Here is a 22,552-nt window from a genome sequence, read left to right as displayed (position 1 = left end):
ATATATCCAGGGGGGAAACAAGCACGGATCGTATATTAATCATTGCATCCATTGAAATATGTTAATTGAGGTAGGCTAATCGTAAAATGTCTGACTGCTCTCTGCACTTCTGACCACTATGAAGAGGTTATTATCTGTCGTTTGGGAATCCAGCAGGAGTTGGTTTATCATCAATCATTAAGCTTACAAACTATTTTTTATATATATATCCGCCCAAACATCAGAGACATATAGGCCTACAGATGCATTTATCAGTCCGTTAAATTTAGAAGTTTTGTAGAATTTGCTGACCCGAGATTATATTGAGGTCATTTATCTATTGATTTTTCCATTTGAAGAGGATAAATTGACTCTGTATTGAACTTCCTTTTCTCGTGGATCCGGATGTAGCGCATCCGCGACACCAATCAAACCAGACAGTCAAGAACAGAGGGGGGCGGTGGGTGGGGGGAATCTTTCCCCTTGCTAGTGGGGTGCCTTTTTCTTAAGGTGGTTCCGAAGTCAAGTTTACTGAGCCACTGAGGGAAAAAAAGTGAGTAGTGGAGGGGTTGTCGTTTAATTTTCTATATATGCCATTTTATTATAAAATTATCCCTTTTGAATCGATAACCTTTTTTTATTTAATGCATTCCACGGTATCTCACCATTCCATTTACGCGTTGCAGATTTAGAAATACACAATTGCGCATCAAACTCTAAGCAGAAAATAATGTAGCTTAAGTATGTAATACTGTTGGCCTAAAGCCTATATCTAAAATGTTGTTGCCACTGTTCCCTAATTTGCAACCACAAGAACGGAAAGGCGCTTCTCAGCTATTGTAAACCGTTCCACCTTAACTGCTGCACACATCTCTATCGCCCAGCCTTCCACATCTGCCCAATGAATTAAGAGCGGATGCGATGTATCCTTTTTCAGTGGAGTGAATGGCCAATGGGAGTTGGCTTGTCAAGCAAACACTGAGCCCTACATTCTCATTCATTCAGTGCTCGACAGTCCTGCAGTGTTGATGAGAGCACGTCTTCGACTAGTGCTTGCTTTTCAGCATTCCGCACAACAAAAACCTACTTTTACTATTCTCCAAGCAGAATTAGAAGACTGAAAACCATTGGATATATAATTATTTTTCTTCATATCGTGAATTATTGTGCTTTCAAGAATCCTAAAGCTTTTCCCTGCAATTGTTACTCTGCTCTAGGACTAATAAACTCGGTTGTCTGACCAGATCGGTCTCAAACGCGCAACGTTTAGGCTATTTGGTACCTATTCCATAGAAGCGTGGATTTACCGTTTCTGGAGCACATTGGTGTAATGCACCAGATTTTGAGAACGAATAACGAAAGAAGATACAACATCTGTATTTGGATTTAACGCCATCGTTACGAATTTTAAGAGCTAATTAAAATACGCTTGGACTATTTCCTTGGATGGAGTTTTGGTATATTGGTTGATGGATTCGACGTTATGGATGGTTACAGATGGGTGCGTATCTCCCCTCTCAATGAAACATATTGGAAATGTCTGGTTTGTTCATAGATTCTTTGTTGCTAAAATGACGAACATTTCGCAGCTAATCTTCCTCGGATAAGTAGGCTAATATACGCATAGGGTTCAGAACTCCGGCTCTGGAAACATTGTTGCCACTTTAGTTGCATGGAATATGCTTGTCGTTAGTTTATCGAGATAGATGGCATTGGGAACACGCATCATCTGGTGCTTGAATCTGTGGAGCGTTCTCTTCATAATGTACATGCTTGCTTGTGTCCTCTACTCGGTGTGCCTATTTAACACAGACCATTCGACTCTCGAAGGGAATCAAAACGGTCATAGTTTGGTTCAGAGGGGAGAGAGAACTCTCACGCGCAAACAAACACCCCACCCCCACGGTAGCCTAGTTTTCATTCATAAGGTTTTTCCTCCTTATTTTTCTATTCATCTCTAGATCCGTTGATTTGATCCTCTGTGGTTTCTATCACATGGGACGTCGCACGGTCAGCTAAACCCTATGGCATAGACATATTTGAAGTAGCCTATGATATGACTATCGGCGTATTTGCCCTTTTACAATACAATAATTAGGCCGCCCTTATATCTAGTGGTAAAATCTAGTTACCGTGCAAGGTACTGTGGGGTTTCATGAAGCGAAGTCAATAAATGATAGGGCTCTACTTATAAGCAAGCTTCTTCGCGCAGATAATGCCTATCTGCAAATTGTATCCGTTTTTAAACGTATTTGTATGCTTGTGTCACTTTGATTTAGACTGTGCCAAAATGTGTTTAGGCCTACTGATTAAGGTTCCGTTTGCGTTCCTGTTTTAACAGCGATACGACTTTATAGCTAGACCTACCACGGATAATTCCAGAAGCTGTTATCTTAAACCAGTAACGGTATTGGCTTTATTTCAGTTGTCAAATGTGCTTGAGAAGCACAATAAACTAAGCATGTGCTTGAAATTATATGGACATAAAGTTGACACTGCTGTCGGGTTCTGTCGTGACCTTAGTTTTTTGTCACCACATTTCCTTCTAACAGTCTTTCGTTTAGTAATATAATAATACGAGAGGCAGCTCATTTTGTCCTCTTGGATCGTGGCCTCGTTCCGTCGCCTTGGCGCATTTAAATGTTAACTAGTCATACAAATGTAAATGAGGACGGGAAGTAGCCTATTTGTACTGAAGTTTGGATGTGTGCATATTGAGGAAGGTACAAAAAGTCTCGTTAATAGTCTACTTTTGTCCACGGCATGCATAGAAAACAATAGTTGGGCTATGTGAACATGTTCTTAATTAGTTGAAAATATTGACTGCACTTCTCTTTTCCTACTAGCACTGACTTTGCTGATAACTTAACTTCTTTGAGGAAAAATGTACGTACTATGACTGATGTGGTTGTCTAACCTAACTATCCTAAGATGAACAGACTAACTGGATAATAGCGTCTGCTAATACTAAAATGGGAATGTAAGCACAAAATAGCATACTCCTCTCATTAATAGACTCTCTTAACCCGTTTTATAACTTTGATGAAATATGATCATCGATGAACAATGTTTGATCTATAAATTGAGATGATCCAAGGATCTATTGATGGTCTTACTTTTTCAGCTCTTTAGCTTTTCCAATCAAGAGTTGAACCTAAAATGATAAGGGAACAGTTTTCCCAAATCTCCACCACCCTATATTTCTCATTTGCAAACGACATCATTGTCTTTACTGATGGCCCTTTCCTGTGTCTCTTGCTGTCTCTCGCAGGTTTTCCGATGCATGCCAAGTCCACGGTGAATGTCGGAAGTGGTGATCACCCCAGATGGCGCTCCAAAGTCAACATGGCCCTGGCGGTTCATTAGTGGTGATCCAGCAGCCTTCCCTGGAGGGCCGGCAGAGGTCGGATTACGAGCGGGAGCTCCAACATGCCGCCATCCTTTCCCTGGACCAAATCAAGGCCATCCGATCCAGCAACGAGTACACAGAAGGGCCCTCGGTGGTCCGGAGGCACCCTGCGCCCCGCATGGTGCCCAGGCCCGACAAGCAGCAGGAGAGGACTCACGAGGTGATCCTCGTCAATGTGAACAACAACTACGAGCACCGGCCGGTAGGGCAGGGCCACCACGGTGGGGTGGTGGTAGTGGCCGGGGGCCAGCAGTGTAGCACCAGGGCCCCGGGCCTTAATCGCTCCACCAGTACAGGCAGCGCGGCCAGCTCAGGGAGCAACAGCAGTGTATCCTCTGAGCAGGGACTCCTGGCCCGTTCGCCTCCCTCTAGACAAGGGATGGTGGCCCTCCACCAGCACCACCACAGAGCCGAGCGGACTCAGCCTGTTCGGACTCAGCCCAAGGTGCTGCTAGCCCCCCAGCAGGGCTCTCACCCGCTGCTGCCACTGGAGGCACCGCTCAAGCCCTCAGGGAAAGGGGACATGGCGTCTGGCCACCAGTTCATCTGCGAATGCTGCGGGAAGTGCAAGTGCAGAGACTGCACAGCCCCAAGGACCCTGCCCTCGTGCCTGGCCTGCAACGGCCAGTGCCTGTGCTCGGCGGAGAGCGCCCTGGAGCATGGCACGTGCATGTGCCTGGTCAAGGGCATCTTCTACCACTGTTCCAACGACGACGAGGGGGACTCGTGCGCCGACCACCCCTGCTCGCTGTCACGCTCCCACTGCTGCTCACGCTTCCTCTGCATGGGATTATTGTCGGTACTGTTCCCCTGTTTGCTGTGCTACCCGCCCGTCAAGGGGTGCCTGAAGGCGTGCCAGGGCTGCTACGACCAAGTCAACAGGCCCGGGTGCCGCTGCAAGAACTCCAACACTGTCTATTGCAAACTGGAGAGCTGGTCCCAACAGGCCCAGGAAAAGCCTTCCTGATCCTCTGTGTGTGCGGGAAGAGGGGCGGGTAGTTGGTCCCCTGTGTGGTTCTGACTATGATAATAATGATGATGATGATAAGTCACTATTACTATTGATGTTTATCAAACATTTTAAGCACCTCCCACCCACTTCCTTTCTCCAACAGGGAATCCTGATAGGAGTAAAGCACGGAATATGAAAACCACTCAATTCTTTATTTTTTGCAACAGGACCGTGTTTTTACAGACCAGTGTTTGTCTTCAATGTTGTTGTTTTTTGTCAGTCTTCAGCTACTCCGTAACACTTGTTTAGAAATAATTTTCTGTTCGCTAGGCAGCGTTTCCCTGGTGCTTTAAGCTTCAAGTGAGAGCAGCCTCTTACCAAATCTGTGAAGGACTATCTAGCTAGGCAATATGTAGCTGTTACCACATGTTCATAGCAAACAAGGATTGTTAGAATTCCCAGTTGCTACCACACTCAGACCATAGCTAGCTGGGTTTCTGTGCTCAAGTTGCATTATGGAAAGCACGTCCATCTCATAGTATTCTGTTGGATATGTTTCTCCCCATTCCCCACTCATCGTTCACACGCATTCTTTTTATTTTTTTTTGTGTGTACATTTTATGCTCAAATCCATAAGAGGAATCTGGCTTATTTTTTTTAAAAAGGAAAATGTATTCTTTTTTTGTTGTAAAAATATTTATTATGTGAAGCTCTATTTTATGATATTTATTGCAAAAGACAGTCTTAAATTTACTCATGTCTGAATATAACAAAATATCAATACTTACTGAAAAATTAAAGGGTGGCACAAAAGAATAAACTATGTTAACTTTAATGCAGAAAATATATTAATTAATGAAAAAAAATGTTATGTCTTGTGTCTTGATTATCCTCATTACATTGACCCTGGGGAGTGTTTTAACACTGGTTTGAATTATTTCGGGGTATTAAGGCATTACATTGAATGGGTCCAAGTTTGGTTCTTGCATAATTTCTTTGCGTAACGTGGAATAGTTTGGTCAACACCAATTTGCTGTTCACTCATTTGTTCATGTGTGGAATTCTGGGAAAAATATGTACTTGAAGTGAGTCAGAACCACTTTTACCCTGAATGTTGCAAGCATATTATATCAGGATCTATTTATTGGCTTGATTACGCTTTAAACTGATAATGTAAAATAAGCCTACATCTGAATGCAAAATGGCCACCAATGATACTAACCGGAAGTTCCAACACTTGAGAAACTTCATTCCAGCCAAGAGGTCACCAAGAAACTAAGCCATAGATTTAATCCCTGGTTTTAAAAGTTGCTACAGTATATCAGATTCTTCCCGATTCTCAAATGGTCTCCATAATGTGAGGCCACGCTATGTGTCTGAGAAATGAGAGCCACCATTACAACTACCCAGGTCCACCTGTTCAAAGATAATAAACCTGCTATCAATGCCAAGCTTTTATGGCACGGTTCCTGCACTAAAGGCAACGATGGGGCAGATGCAGCCCCCATTTGGCTGCCTCTTTTTGTCACTGAATTTATCACTCTGGAAGTTTGCTGACCCCCAGGGGATGAGTCTTCACATCTAATGTTGGTGGGTCAGAAATAGCGGAGAGGCAACAGGAAATGCACTAAAATACTAGGGTGTAACTTTGAGGGGGCAATTAGTATTTCAAACAATCTCAGTTTGGAGGGAGTAGGAAACTTGACCTCAAGAATAAAACAAGCACAGTTGTTCAGGGAGGTAAAGGCTAATGTGGATAATATAACTAGGCTGGGTGGTAAACATTGAGAAGGGGTATTTTTGTAGAAAACCAAAGAAGTGGCATTTTGTGATTTAGCTGGTTAGGCACTTGCAGGGCCCAACCTGTAGGATTCCCTGTCACTGTGGTTCAATAGTTTGCATGAACAGAACAACCCTTCCAAATGGCTCCTTTTTAATGTGCATTTCCCTTTTTTGCTGGAGTGTTTGTTCCTCTGAATGGTTGAGTGGATTAGTGATTTGTCAATTTCCTGTTACCTTTCAGAGCTGCAATTCGAGCCCCATTTGCTTCTGGACAATCACAAACAAAGGGAGGCCTCTTTTTTCAGGTTTCACTTTAGATCCCTGACACACAGGACAGAGCTAAAATATTATCCAGGAGGCGGCCAACAGGAAGCAAATGTTTACTTAATATTTTCCAGCCTGACCCAAATAAGGAAACATATCTTTGCTCGCCATTTCCAGGTCTCAGCTTTTAACAAGAGTCCCTTAAAAGCCTTCTTTTTCCAAATCAGATGAAAGTCAAAATAATTTTTAAGGGTCTGAATATTAGTTTCCTTTTTTATATTAGATTCCGCTCCATGAAATTATTTGTCATCACCCCTATAAGCTTCCATATTCATCATCATTGTGTCAAGTCCCACACATGGTTAAAAGTCAACATGAGTCATTATTAAGTCATTCCATGGCACAAGTGGCAGCAAAGCGAACTGGCTCCCTCGCACTTGTTGCAGAGTAAATTTAGCAGCACCACACGCCCACGGAGTGCTATTTTGGAGTGTGTAAAGCTGGGCGGCCCTACTCCCGGGGCCCTCTGACAGCATCGGGGCCTTGCGAGTGCAAACATGCATGATTATCCTGTGAGTCACAATGGTGGAACCTCCAACCCACAAGCTCTGCTGCCGGCCGGGACTGTCCTTAGCCAGAGCACTGCTGCTGACGCTGAAGGTCTTCTATAAACACTCCCTGGAGCATTTGTCACCAAAGGCAAAGCTTTGCTAATCTAAACAGAGTAAAAGTAAAAAAAATAACAACATATAACTCCTGCCACAACCAGATTTCTATCTCAGGCTGGTTGGTAACAAGGTAAACACTAACTTACTTTAGTGACCTTTTATAATTCACATGAGTAATAAACAATGTTATATCAGGTGCTGGGACTACTTTGGCAGAGGTGTTCCATTGGAACCAAGCCTCTTTGCATTTGCTCCATGGTTTCACACACAGAGGGCCAGGGTGTAAACCCTTCACACATCGTCCCCAAGTGCCATGTGTCTATGCAGCATTACTGCCATCTGATACCACACATTCTTCCCAAGCCCCTCTTCCTGTCTTTGTCAGCCATTTTATGGACAAAGGCCAGTAGGGATGGGGAAGAGAAGGTGGGGGCTGAGTGAGAGGATCAATACCCGAGCCCTGGCAATCATTCAGAGGGATCCTATTGTAATTAATGGCCAGCAGTGTTTGAGAGATGAGCTTTGCGCTTTTGCTCATAGCCAATGGATGTCGGTGATTATGTGTTCTACTTATGCCAAATTCAATCAAAGGGAAGTGGCCAATGGGTTTATCTAAGAATTGTAACTAGAGGTGAAGACGGTTTGATCAGAGGGAGCTGTCAAGAATTGCTCGTCTGGGAAGTTTAGAAAAGATAATTACATTTAGATATTTTAAAACAACAGTTGGATGGCTAAGTGTTCTGAAAAAGTACACCAACAAAATCTTCACCTTATGGCCCTGCTACACTACAGCCATCGGTCGTCCGGCATTTCCCTCAGCCATCAGCCATATAGGGAACGCTTCCTTTGAAATCAATGAATGCTGCTATACTGCCCACGTTGCATCAGGTCCAATGGCAGCGTCCAAGCTCAAGAATCGCTGAGGTTCAATTCTCGATGGCTGACGCTTGCGTTCATTCCATCTTGTGTGAATTGAAATACTGAGAAATAAAGTCGATTTTGGTTGGTTTCCGGTGTAGCAGGTAGGTAGAACGTTTCATTGACACGAAGTTGATGGTTGAAGTGTTACTCAAACGTCGTAGGCTACAGAAATACAGTAAATGATACTTCATATTAGCTATACTGCTCTTCCTTCTAGCCGGATGGGCCCACATTGATAAGATCATGTCCTATCTTAACAGCCCCCAGGGAGAGGTCTGTATGAGCGATGTTCAATATGTTCAACCCACCACCCACTCCTTCCCTTTTTCCTTGATATCTCAACCAAGGGAAAAAAGGACTCCCAAAAGTTCCAAAAAATAATAGAGCTTAAATCATTCCTTGGAGGTAGTGGCCCCTTTCGGAGGGTGTGTTTGGTGCCCCCCGTCTCTTTTTAAAGATTAGACTACCATCTAGCCAGATGGTTCCCGTCTGCTGGCTTTTTTTCAATTCACTTCCTCTCCTCACAGACAGCCTGCGCCCCTCCCCCATTTCCCCATCTCTCTCCTCCCCCTCCCTTCTTCCTCTCCTCCCTCCCTCCCCAACAGCTCCTCTGTTATGTGGCAGGAAATAATATTTTATAGCCCGGTTGTTCGGAAGTGACCTCCTGCCCTTGATTAGATAGGGCCGAGTCCTATCACACAATTGTGTTTGAGCTGGCAGTCCCCCCCCAACCACCCCACCTCTCCTCCCCCCTTTTTTCACTGGCAGGCATCGGTGATCCTGTATAAGGGACAACAATGGGAGGCTTTAGTCCATCCGGCTCTCGGCTGGGGGGCGTCGGGTGGGGGTCATGTCGGAGAGTTTTTTGTTGTTGGTGGGGGGTGGGTGGGGGGGTGGGGGGGCGGAGTGGCAGGAGGGAGATGGAAGGCCCCTGCTTTAGTTAACCTCTCCGTTGCTGGTTTGCCCCTCCTCCCTTCCTTTCCTCCCTCCTTCCGGTTGACCCTCAATAGGGGCCTTTAAAGGTTCCCTTTAATCTCTACTATCAGTGGACCCTTGAGTCAACTGAGTGGTCAACAGGTGAGCAACAGTTCAGTGATGGCTGCTCAGGGCCTTTCATGGGTCCCTATCTGGTTACTTAGTTTAATTGATCTGCGTTAGCGCATTGTTAAGAACTCCTATTTCCTACAACTTCAGCATTGATCACAGGGATTCCACATCACTGCTCTGTCAGGAGTGGAATTCCAAAAACCAAAGCACTTCTTTAGAGGATCAAGAAAGAGGTTTAAACTGTGAGTTAGTCACTAACTGCTTGCACAAAACAACCAAATAGTTGATTAGGTTCCTTCTAAAACCAGAACAAAGCGAGTTTCTCAAATGACAAAGGTACATATTTTATGGATAACCACCAAGTGATCTATGACTCCTGAGACTCTCCAATAGGGTACCAAACCACGACGTAGCATTGCAAAAAAACAACAGTGCTACAAACCCTGACAAAATGCTACAAAATTGGTTCGGTGGAATTTAGTGTTTTCTAGTTCTATTAGCTAGACACAAAAAATAGTACTTGGTAGTTTAACATTGGAGGCATGAGTCAAGCAGACAGGACCAGTGGCGGTTTTACACGGAGGCCGGGGGAGGCCCGTGCCTCCCTGGAAATGTCCCTGGCCACCCCTGTGGCCCCCCCGTGCTGACCAAATAAAAAATTATGAATTTATAACTATTTTACACGCGAGCGCCAAAAGCGGAACTAATGCAACGCTCTACACGGCAACGTTCTACACGGGTAAATTAGAGTGGCGCACCCAAAAACCAGACAGCACAACCGCCGTATCCTGTTGCTGTAGTGTATCTATATGATATATACGCTAGTAGCGTATGAGTGCCGCTGTGAGGAAAAAGAGATATAATGAACAATAAAACAACAAGCTTGAGCTTCTTAAGACACGGTGGGTTTATCTGTTCTCAATACCACCGGTAAAATGAATGGAGTTAGTCTGGTGTCCACATGAAGTTACGTGTGTAGACAAAGAGTCTGGTGTCCATATGAAGTTACATGTGTAGACAGAGACAGTCTGGTGTCCATATGAAGTTACATGTGTAGACAGAGACAGTCTGGTTCCCATATGAAGTTACATGTGTAGACAAAGAGTCTGGTGTCCACATGAAGTTACGTGTGTAGACAAAGAGTCTGGTGTCCATATGAAGTTACATGTGTAGACAGAGACAGTCTGGTGTCCATATGAAGTTACATGTGTAGACAGAGACAGTCTGGTGTCCATATGAAGTTACATGTGTAGACAGAGACAGTCTGGTGCCCATATGAAGTTAAATGTGTAAACAAAGACAGTCTGGTGTCCATATGAAGTTACATGTGTAGACAGAGACAGTCTGGTGCCCATATGAAGTTACATGTGTAGACAAAGAGTCTGGTGTCCATATGAAGTTACATGTGTAAACAGAGACGGTCTGGGGTCCATATGAAGTTAGATGTGTAGACAAAGACAGTCTGGTGTCCACATGAAGTTACATGTGTCTACTTAGATGAACCCACCGTGTCTTAAGAAGCTGAAGCTTGTTTTATTTTTCATTTTACATCATCTATCTTTTTTTCCTCACAGTACCAGTAGTTCCACACACTACTAGAGTGTATGTATGTTTGTATGTATGTATATATATCCCACCAATCCTCTCTCAGGAGGTTTTCAAAAAGGGGCAAACTCATGTCTCAAGACCTGCTTCTGTTGGTTCCCCTCTCCTGCCTGTAACTTTCCATCCACATCCCCAAAGTTTTGTGGCCCATTATGACATCACTCCATTAAGTGATTGCTGCATGTACTGCTCTAAGGAAACACTTCTCTCTCTCTCTCTCTCTCTCTCTCTCTCTCTCTCGATAGATAGATAGATAGATAGATAGAGTTTATGATTTTATTCTTTTGAATTATCTCTGCCAAACATCTATGTACTACAAATCTTCAAGCTCCACAGATGTTTTATGGCATCCACTAAACCTCTTTAGATATTTGTAAATTATACAGTGTGATACCTTTCAACGAAAGTTTATTTTATTTTTTACCAACTATGATTTTTCCTTTTGAAAACAAGCAAAGCAAGAAAAAAAAGAAACAAAATCACTTCAATCATTGCACACTTGTGTCGTTCAGACTTTGCAGGTCCAGCTTTGACATGATGATCTAACTAACACTAATATTGTAACTAATATTGTAACTGAAATATGTATGATCCTATGATGAGCGATTGCTTACTTCCCTTTCACTCTTGAAAAATTACTGAAAAAATTTTTTTATAAAAAGTTATATGTAGTATATGTTTGTTTAGTGAGCATTCATGCTGTCATTTTTTCCTAATGTGAACTATGGTGGAAATGTGCTGTCCTAAATGGACTTGCCCATATATGTTGTAAAGCCTTTTTTTGTACACCTGCTCATCAACTGACAGTGAAGTACACAAAGACACAGACACACACACACACACACACAGACACCTGTAATATTCTTGTTTTCATGTTGTTGCTGATATCCATCAGTGTTGTTCATATTGCTACATTGTGTTGACATGATTGTTGCTTTTAAACGAATGTTAACTTAATGTTTATTGTCTGCATCCTATTGGACTACTGGATGTTAATGTGTAACACGTTTCCCTGTTTATGTGCTTTAGCAATACTGTATGTCAATATGGTCATGCTAGTAAAGCCTCTTTGAATTGAATTTCTTTTCTGATTTGGTTTATTTTACCTAAATGGATACAGGGTAGTGTGTTTTGTTTATAAATCACTCAGAAAGTTTTCTTTCTTAAAACAAAATGTGGAATCAACTGTCCACAGTAGTTGGGCTTCCATAAATAGGAAATGGCACATTGTTGTACCCTTTGTTGTATCCTGGAGTTTTGTTCACATTGAATATGAACCCTGTATTTGTACCCTGTACTTTTTTTTATTTTTATTTTTATTTTTTTTTTCCATTTTTATGGCACTATCTCTCTTGCATCTGCACTCTTGTACAAAATACGTGTTATAATAAATGTCATATGATTTTAAAGTAAAATAAAGTTTATAATCTTTGAATATCATGTGTTGCCAGTTTTTTTATGTGTGCCCCCCTGATTAAACACTGGCCCCTCCTTGGCCCCCCTAGTAAAATGTGTCTAGAACCGCCACTGGACAGGACTATTTTCGTCTCCCTTGTTTGTCTCCTTCTCTTATGGGTACTATAAACCCAAAACAAAATAGGTGACAATAGACCCTACCTAATGTAAAATTGAAACTACATAGCTACATAGCTACATTTGCTAGGCTAACTAGCTAGCTAGCTCTTAAAATGCAATGTAGACAAAATGTCTGAAGTCGAAAAGCTCTGTGAATCTACCTACTGTTAAGTTAGAGAGCGGTTTGCAGGGGGGTCCTCGAACAGGAAGCGCTGTGTCACCCTCTTCTCTAAGTGATTGAAGGGACCCCCAGATCAAAGGCGAGGCACACAGAAAAGCCTTATCTGTTGTTGATAGTGAAGCACAGGGTTCTAGACGTGTAATTACAGGGCCAGATCATAGAATCCCCCTTTTAATCTTTTTATGCTTTTGTTCTTCAAGGGCTTTGAAACGGGGCTCCACTCACTGTTTGGTGCCTTTAGGAACGGATCGAAATGTACAGAATGGTTACCTGGAGGAAAGTAGGGGAGGGTCATGCTATTTCAATTTCAGTCAAGGGGAGGGTTTAGTATTTTTTTAAATCTAGTCCAGCGGAGGGTCATGTAATTTGTAATTGATGAAATGTCTATATTTCTCAGTGTTTTAGAATTAGGCTGCATTACACACTGCAATGGATATTCCAACCCTGAGCCCCGGCCTGCTCTGCTCTTGCTGATCCAAAACCTTTTTGTGTGCTGCCCAACCAATGGCTGTGCTGTGTAAAATAAATCCCTATCTTGCGCGCCGACTAGCCTATAGCCTATGTTCTGTTCAGTTTGAGAAGGAGAGCGCGAAGATGAGGAGGACCGGAGGTCAACTTTGATAGTACGATAATTGATTTGATAAAAAAATACATGTTTCTTGCTCATGATGTATTTATCAGAGTTATTGACCTCACAATAAACCAGATGCTAGTAACTTACATTGTGGTGCTGAAACGTGAAGCAGCAGCTGTGGCACAATCAATCGGAATGGACAGCTCATGGTGCTGAAAGTAGGCAGTTTCGAGTAGGCACAATTCATTCAACCTTATTAATTTGTATTACACTTTACTAAAAACAAGAGGGCTTTGTATTGGAGCCTATTTCTTCCTATTTAAGAAATAAGAGGTAGGCCTACCTGTTAGACCGACGAAATTGGGCTATAGGCTGCTATATCAATAAATGTATCGGTAAATTCCTCCACCCACCATGCACACTTTAAGTAGCCTACCTCCATGGCAGTGAAGGGCTGTTAAGTTAAAACTAAGACTCGAATTGAGGGTATGTCATAGGTCTACCTAAGATTTTTAAAAAAGAAAAAAAGAAATTAAAAAAAAAGCACAGACCTACCCCTTGTTAGTTTAAGATTTTGAAGACAATAAAACGGATCCGATTATATAAAGTGCTATATAACAGCGCTTTGGTCCGCAATTCTTTATGCTAGAAACAAGATGGAAAAAACCCGGGAAAGATGTAACTCCGATGCATGGGGATATCTTTGTTTCCTTTCTTTGACATTCAGAGGCTGAGCTACAACCTTCTATAGCCGAGGAGACAAAAATAGACTTGGCTTGGGAAGTAGGTCTAATTAATTCTGTCACTATCAATTGATTAAGCAATTCACTTTCTGTACTATAGAAGATGTTTAAACCCAGACAGCTTTTAGGGAAACACTTGTGACCTTCTCTCGTTGGGTTAAGCCACGGAAGAAGAGTAGCCAGCAGTTAATGCTCACATTTTTCTGCAGTCGGTAGGCCAATTCCGTATGGGTTGGAAAAGTAGGCCTATATTGAAAGTCAGCCAGCGAAAGTACCATGCTCAGACTCCTAATGATGTCTCAGATTAAATTATTTCCAAAGAGGGACAGTTTCTTTGCAAACAAGACACACTGATTTGGCATTGGAGAAATATGATAAGATGAACACATAGGCCTATCTCTCTGTCCATTCTTGCCTGTAATTTCGGTAATTTGTGTGGTATTAAAGAAAGATTCAGCTAATATGTAAAATTACGAAGAATTGCATGAAATGTTTATAAAAGGCCCTTTTTCTCGGACCTGCGAATACGATGATAGATTAATGCAATTCTATAAAGCAGATCTTTCCACACCTACTCTTGTCCACGGTTGTCTGCGAACCCACAACCTTCCTGCTCGCAGCGCTGTGCGCTATCAAAATTACCGCGTTGCGTGCAATGCTTCCAGGACTAAGAACAGTTTCTAAAACTGGATATCTATAAGGCTCTGGTCTGTCCAAGAAATTAGGGTAAATGGTAGACATGTCTGCTATCCACTTTGTTTGAATGATTATTTTTGGTGTAGGGGAGGGTCACCATTTTCATTTCAGAAAGGTCTGATTCTCTCCATGTAACCCTTATTATAAATAACGTTCACCCCCTTAAGTGTACGTTCAAAAATGACAGAGAGAAGACAATAAGTAAAAAGCCTTTATAGGCGAAGAGGATGTGACTTAACCAAAAACGACTTTCAATTGAGTTTTTTTCTAGTTTTTTTTTTCTTCTGGAATTACTTAATACTGAGCACAGTTCATACGGTGGCTGGTGAGTAGGCTAGGTGCACCAAGGTCCAGTTCCATATCTCTCCCCTCTCATATAAAAGTTGCATTAACATTTCAATTTCGAACTCTGCAAGAGGCTCGGTTCGATCTCTATTGCGTTCAATAGTGGCATTATGCTGGAGGGGTAAGAGAAACTGGACGGCAGCCTTTCTCCTTGCTGTAAATTCTTATTAACTACATCCCCTCTATAATACGCCCCAGCTTGACTTGCAGAGACCACATCCCCTTCATAGAAACAGCCATGTCAATCATAGCCGGGGTTCCACATGGTCAAAGTACACTGCCGGATGATTGACGCCTTAGATTATGTGTGTGGACTTCTATAGTGGGGGAGTCTATAGAGCCTGTAGTTAGCCCACCAGCAGGACAGATTCTTTACCTGTGTGGTTTGTTTATCTAAATTGGAGATCCTGAAATTTGCAGGTAGAACGAACATGTGACACGTTGAATAACTAACCTAAGATGCTGATTTTCCAGTTAAATACTTACAACTTTGTTGTGTAGAGATATAAATACACTACATGACCAAAGGTATGTGGACACCTGCTTGTCGAACATCTCATTCCAAGATCATGGGCATTAATATGGAGTTGGTCCCCCCTTTGCTGCTATAACAGCCTCCACTCTTCTGGGAAGGCTTTCCACTAGATGTTGGAATATTGCTGCGGGGACATGCTTCCATTCAGCGACAAGAGCATTAGTGAGGTTGGGCACGGATGTTGAGCGATTAGGCCTGTCTCACAGTCGGCGTTCCAATTCATTCCAAAGGTGTTCGATGGGGTTGAGGTCAGGGCTCTGTGCAGGCCAGTCAAGTTCTTCCACACCGATCTCGACAAACCATTTCTGTATGGACCTCGCTCTGTGCACGGGAGCATTGTCATGGTGAAACAGGAAAGGGCCTTCCCCAAACTGTTGCCACAAAGTTGGAAGCACAGAATCTTCTATAATGTCACTGTATGCTGTAGCGTTAAGATTTCCCTTCACTGGAACTAAGGGGCCTAGCACAAACCATGAAAAACAGCCCCAGACCATTATTCCTCCTCCTTCAAACGTTACAGTTGGCACTATGCATTCAGGCTGGTAGCGTTCTCCTGGCATCCGGTAAATCCATATACCTCCGTCGGACTGCCAGATGGTGAAGCGTGATTCGTCACTCCAGAGAACGCGTTTCCACTGCTCCAGAGTCCAATGGCGGCGAGCTTTACACCACTCCAGCCGACGCTTTGGCATTGCGTATGGTGATCTTAGGCTTGTGTTGCTTCCAGAGGCAGTTTGGAACTGGGTAGTGAGTGTTGTAACCAAGGACAGCTGATTTTTAGGCGCTACGAGCTTCAGCAATCTGCGGTCCCATTCTGTGAGCTTGTGTGACCTACCACTTCGCGGCTGAGCCGTGGTTGCTCCTACACGTTTCCACTTCACAATAACAGCACTTAAAGTTGACCGGGGCAGCTCTAGCAGGGCAGAAATTTGACAAACTGACTTGTTGGAAAGATGGCATCCTATGATGGTGCCACGTTGAAAGTCACTGAGCTCTTCGGTAAGGCCATTCTACTGCCAATATCTGTCTATGGAGATTGCATGGCTGTGTGCTCGATTTTATACACCTGTCAGCAACGGGTGTGGAAGAAATAACCAAATCCACTAATTTGAAGGGATGTCCACATACTTTTGTATATATAGTGAATCTTACATTTCAAGTTATATTGTTTTAGCCTTTTTTTGAGGAAGAGTCAGTTTGTCTTCATGCTTATTACAGTATTTTAGTTATAACTTTAGAACAGTGTTATAACGAGTTTATAGGTTCCAGTAGGCTATGTATGGGGGGTGTGGTTCAACACAGTATGGTTTCTATGGCTCTTATGCCTTCAAATCAAACAGGCTTCAAATCAAACAGGCTTCAAATCAAACAGGCTTCAAATCCAGGAAACGTCAAATCTAGCAGAGCGCAAAACACTTTCCCAGACGGGCCTGTTAATCTGCATATGTTCTGTGGTGCTCTTGAGGAGGACAGCTGGGTGGGTTATGTGTGGGTGAAAAGTTGAAAGGAAACTCCAGCCACCCTAGACTGCGAATCTCACACCACCACTCAGGATGAATCGAATGGCAATGCTTTGGAGAAACAAAAGGAAAAAGAGAGAGAGAGCATGAAAGAGAGAGGGATGGAGAGTATGAGAGGAAAACAAGTGAAACCAGCTGTTTGGAAGTGCCTTGTCGTTACGACGTTGCAGCGACGCGGGCTCATAACCGAGTCCAAGTTTTGCCACAATCAAACGCTCCATTTGCCTTTACAGGAATATTAGAGATGTTATGCAGTGGTCTTTTTCGGGGGGCATTCGGGGGGTTCTCGTCTATGGTGTGTAGGTAGTTTAACTGTAGCTGTAGATAACAAAGGGTTCTCTATTGTTTTCCTCCCTGAGGGAATACTATAAGCTGGGCTCACATCAAGCCTCCAGTCTGCTCCGCTCTGCCATGCTACGCAGGTGCACACTTAAAAATACCTTTGGTGAGCGAGCCCCATGCCGGGCCTGTACTAAAACAGCCCCCACATCAACACTGGTGGTGTTTGGATGGATGGGTTTTGGGATTGGGAGGGTTAGAATTCTGGCTGTAGGTTCAAAAAAGTGATCGCTCACCACAGGCTTTTCCTTTACTCTCTATCCATGGCACTAAGCTTTCAGTGGAACATGTGGAACAAGTGATCATGGAGCTCAGAAAGTATTGTTGCACTGCTGAAAGGTGACTTTCTGTTACAACTCCTTGAAGACATACTGTGTGGAGAAATGTATAATTATGACTTAAAAGTTAGCATACTTAGGTACACATGGGGCCAAATTCTTTGGACTTTCTGACTACCTTCTAAAGGTAATTATGTAAGTCATATAGATAAGAAAGCTATCAAGACCTGTAAAATGGCAATAAATTGGCTTCCTGAATATGGAAAATTATTTGCATTCATGCTAAAGGTCGTTTCCTGCTTACAGGCTTATCAAAGTAGTCTTTGTTTATCTGGAGCCAAAATCCCAACTGTGGGTAATCCTTACGTGTTAATGAGTAAAATTGAACGACAATCAATCAACTTTCATTCAGCCAAAGTTCATGCTTTTGCCAAGGAAGTGCACTGCAATTGTCAATCTGGTGTAAAGCCTGGAGGTCATGGGTGGGGTTGAAAGTTTAGAGCCCTGTAGGTGCTTATGAGTACTCCCCCCCACCCCCGCCATCTACATGTGAATGGAAGCTGCTCGTTGACTTGTTATACTCCACCACCGTGGAGGCCCCTGCCTATAAGAGTGTAAGCTTTCTTGTTTTCATTTGTTTTCCTCCCCTCCTCAGTTCTGATCAAGTCGGCTGGGCTCTTTCGGGGGGCTTGCTTGGGGGAGAAGAGTAGAAGGGGAGGGAGGGGAGAGGATTGGCTGGGACACATTGAGTTTGCTAAGTCAGGCAGAACGCTCGACAGGAAGGAAGGAAGGAAGGAAGGAAGGGAGGGAGGGAGGGAGGGAGGGAGGGAGGGAGGGAGGAAGGAAGGAAGGAAGGAAGGAAGGAAGGAAGGAAGGAAGGAAGGAAGGAAGGAAGGAAGGAAGGAAGGAAGGAAGGAAGGAAGGAAGGAAGGAAGGAAGGAAGGAAGGAAGGAAGGAAAAACTCTCACCTAAGTGCCATTGTTTAGGTGACGTGGCTTGAGCAGCCAAAATGACAGTTTCAGACCGGTGGGGTCCTCTTCAGGAATGACCCACTCCTCAGAGGCAGATGAAGGCAGACAACGTTCTCAGGCTGTAGAGGGATGTGGTCTCTGTGATTCTTTCATAATGCCGTTTAGAATACAAAATGCATCACATTTAGTTTATTAGGCAGACTCCAAGGTTTTACTCCTAGGGAAATAACAGGTTAACAGATGCTAGCATTGCACTGGAGCGAATGCAACTCTTTATAAGTGCAGACGATAAGAAATTAAGCACATTAGCTTGTTTGAATTAATTGACAATTTCCAACATATTCTCAGTGATCTGGTTCGACGTGCTTTGTTTAGAGAGTCCATGTGTACTTCTGGATGACGGAGGGTTTGTAGACTTACAGTGCATTCGGAAAGTATTCAGACCCCTTGACTTCTTCCACATTTTGTTACGTTACAGCCATATTCTAAAATGGATTACATCGTTTTTTCCCCCTCATCAATCTACACACAATACCCCATACTGAGGTTTTTAGTACTTTTTGCAAATGTACACAAGTTTGGACACACCTACTCATTCAAGGGTTTTTCTATATTTTTACTAATTTTTACATTGTAGAATAATAGTGAAGACATCAACACTATGAAATAACACATATGGAATCATGTAGTAACCAAAAAAAAGTGTTAAACAAATCAAAATATATTTTATATGTGAGATTCTTCAAATAGCCACCCTTTGCCTTGATGACAGCTTTGCACACTCTTGGCATTCTCTCAACCAGCTTCACCTGGAATGCTTTTCCAACAGTCTTGAAGAAGTTCCCACATATGCTGAGCACTTGTTGGCTGCTTTTCCTTCACTCTGCAGTCCGACTCATCCCAAACCATCTCAATTGGGTTGAGGTCGGGGTATTGTGGAGGCCATGTCATCTGATGCAGCACTCCATCACTCTCTTTCTTGGTCAAATAGCCCTTACACAGCCTGGAGGTGTGTTGGGTCATTGTCCTGTTGAAAAACAAATGATAGTCCCACTAAACCCAAACCAGATGGGATGGCGTATCGCTGCAGAATGCTGTGGTAGCCATGCTGGTTAAGTGTGCCTTGAATTCTAAATATATCACAGACAGTGTCACCAGCAAAGCACCCCCACACCATAACACCTCCTCCTCCATGCTTTACGGTGGGAAATACACATACAGAGTGTGGCGTGTGATTTGGACGGAGTCAGGCGCAGGAGGGTAAATCACAGAATAAAGGTTTATTCCGTACATATGTCGATACAAAGTACAAGGAGATCCACCGAGCTCATATAACCTCCACAATATACAAATTACATACAAAGACAAGGGGCCAGAGGGAACACATATACTGATGAGGGGAATTGAAACCAGGTTTGTGCAATAAACAAGATGTTTGATGGAACATCTGAGATGAGGAGCGGCAGTGGCTAGAAGGCAGGGGACGACGAACGCCGAAGCCTGCCCGAACAAGGAGAGGAGGCAGCTTCGGAGGAAGTCGTGACAGTACCCCCCCTTGATGCGCAGCTCCAGCAGCGCGCCGACACCGTCCTCGGGGACGAGCCGGATGGCGATGGTGGAAATCCCGCAACAGGGAGGGTTCGAGGATATCCCTCACCGGGACCCAACACCGCTCCTCCAGACCGTACCCCTCCCACTCCACGAGGTACTGAAGGACCCCCACCCGACGCCTCGAATCCAGGATGGAACAGATGGAGTATGCCGGGGCCCTCTCGATGTCCAGAGGGGGCGGAGGGACCTCCCGGACCTCAGACTCCTGGAGCGGACCAGCCATCACCGGCCTGAGGAGAGACATAAGAAATGAGGAGTTAATACGGTAATCGGGAGGGAGTAGTAACCAAATGGAACCTCGTTGATTCTCCTCAGGACTTTGAACGGCCCCACAAACCGCGGGCTCAACTACCGGCAGGGCAGGCGGAGGGGCAGATTCCGGGTCGAGAGCCAGACCCGATCACCCGGTACAAAAACCGGGGCCTCACTGCAGTGGCAGTCAGCGTTGGCCTTCTGGCGACGCACGGCGCGCTGAAGGTGAACGTGAGCAGCGTTCCACGTCTCCTCTGCGTGCCGAAACCAGTCATCCACTGCAGGAGCTTCGGTCTGGCTCGGATGCCATGGTGCCAGATCCGGCTGATAACCTAAGACACATTGAAAGGGAGTTAGGTTAGTGGAGGAGTGGCGAAGAGAGTTCTGGGCATATTTGGCCCATGGCAAGAACACTGACCACTCCCCGGCCGGTCCTGGCAGTAGGACCGCAGGAACTTAATTCACCCGCTCCACCTGCCCATTAGACTTGGGGTGAAACCGAGAGATCAGGCTGACCGAGATCCCCAGACGTTCCATGAACGCCTTCCAGACCCTGGATGTGAACTGGGGACACCGGTCAGACACTATGTCCTCTGGCATCCCGTAGTGCCGGAAGTCATGAGTAAACAGGGCCTCCGCCGTCTGCAGGGCCGTGGGGAAACCGGGCAGAGGAAGGAGGCGGCAACCTTTTGAAAAGCGGTCAACAACGACCAGGATGGTGGTGTTACCCTGAGAGAGGGGAAGATCAGTTAGAAAGTCAATACACAGGTAGGACCATGGCTGTTGTGGGACTGGTAAGGGATGTAACTTACCCGCTGGGAGGTGCTTAGGTGCCTTACTCTGGGCACACACCGAGCAGGAGGAGACATACACCATCACGTCCTTAGCCAAGGTAGGCCGCCAGTACTTTCCGGTCAGGCAGCGCACTGTACGACCGATACCTGGGTGACCAAAGGAGGGAGACGTGTGTGCCCAATAGATCAGACGGTCACGGACAAGAGACGGCACGTACTGCAGCCCAGCTAGACACTGAGGTGGAGATGGCTCTGTGCGTACCGCCCGCTCTATGTCCGCATCCATCACCCATACTACCGGTGCCACAATGCAGGAGGCCGGGAGTATGGGGGTGTTGTCTATGGGCCTCTCCTCTATGTCGTACAGTCATGACAACGCGTCTGCCTTCACGTTCTTTGTACCCGGGATGCATTACAGTGTAATCTCAAACCAGGTGAAGAATAGGGCCCATCTGGCCTGGCGAGGGTTCAGCCTCCTCGCTGTCCAGATGTACTCCAGTTTACGGTGGTCCGTCCAGACGAGGAAAGGGTGTTTCGCCCCCTTGAGCCAGTGCCTCCACACTGTCAGGGCTCTGACTACCGCCAACAGCTCCCGATCACCAACGTCGTAGTTCTGCTACGCCGGGCTGAGCTTCTTGGAGAAGAAGGCACAGGGTCAGAGCTTGGGTGGCGTGCCTGAGCGTTGAGACAGGACAGCGCCTATCCCTACCTCGGACGCATCCACCTCCACTACGAACGGTAGTGATGGACGTCCTCTAGCAGCCAGCAGGTTGTCCAACCGGATGGCTATGTCCACCAGCTGGTCGAAGGTTAACATGACATCCCGGCAGGCTAGCTCCATTCGGACGTCCTCTCGCAGGCTGCACCGGAATCCGTCGATCAGGGCCCGCTCGTTAGATCGGACCCAGCCGCTAGGGTCCGAAACTCCAGGGCGAAGTCCTTCGCGGTCCTCTTCCCCTGCCTCAGTTGGACCAGACGCTCACCCGCCTCTCGTCCTTCGGGCGGGTGGTCGAAGACTGCCCGGAAGAGGCGAGCGAACTCCCCATATTTGTCCAACGCGGTTCCTCCTTCTCTCCAGACCGCGTTGGCCCACTCCAGGGCTTTCCCCGAGAGGCAGGAGACGAGGGCGGACATCTTCTCCCGCTCCGATGGAGCCGGGCTGATGTTCACGAAGTAGAGGTCCAGCTGCAGGAGGAATCTCTGGCAGCGGATAGCCGTCCCGTCAAACTCCCTCGGTCGGGATAGCTGAATCCTTCGGGGTGCTGGAGTGTGGGTGGCCGGATCCGGTAGCTCAGCTGGTTCCGACAGGTCGGGTCCTCTCCTCTCCAGGCATTGGACTACCTGGAGAACCCGATCCATCACTTCTCCCAAGCTGGCTAGCATCCTGGAATACTCGTGGACCCGTGCCACGACTCCAGGCATGGGCTCTTCTCCTGCTGACTCCATGGCGGGTGTGTGATTCTGTGGCATGTGGTTTGGATGGATTCAGGTGCAGGAGGGTAAATCACAGA

The 22,552-nt window shown here is 45.1% G+C and overlaps 1 protein-coding gene across 1 annotated transcript; it reads left to right on the top strand.

The window, feature by feature from the left end:
• Positions 1 to 945: 945 nt before the first annotated feature.
• LOC121541775 (protein sprouty homolog 1) lies at positions 946 to 5,218 on the top strand. The gene is made up of 2 exons (XM_041851072.2): positions 946 to 1,480; positions 3,251 to 5,218. Exon 2 carries the CDS (start codon positions 3,306 to 3,308, stop codon positions 4,353 to 4,355), a length of 1,050 nt encoding a protein of 349 aa, XP_041707006.1. The 5' UTR covers positions 946 to 1,480; positions 3,251 to 3,305; the 3' UTR covers positions 4,356 to 5,218.
• Positions 5,219 to 22,552: the final 17,334 nt, after the last annotated feature.

This window comes from Coregonus clupeaformis, chromosome 3 (assembly GCF_020615455.1).
Source record: "Coregonus clupeaformis isolate EN_2021a chromosome 3, ASM2061545v1, whole genome shotgun sequence".
Taxonomy (NCBI): domain Eukaryota; kingdom Metazoa; phylum Chordata; class Actinopteri; order Salmoniformes; family Salmonidae; genus Coregonus; species Coregonus clupeaformis.
The sequence above is the reverse complement of the archived record's forward strand: the minus strand, read 5'-3'. Positions and strand labels throughout refer to the sequence as shown.

Excerpts from the sequence above, each read along its gene's own strand:
- LOC121541775 (XM_041851072.2), top strand. The coding sequence starts at position 3,306 with ATGGCGCTCCAAAGTCAACATGGCCCTGGCGGTTCATTAGTGGTGATC.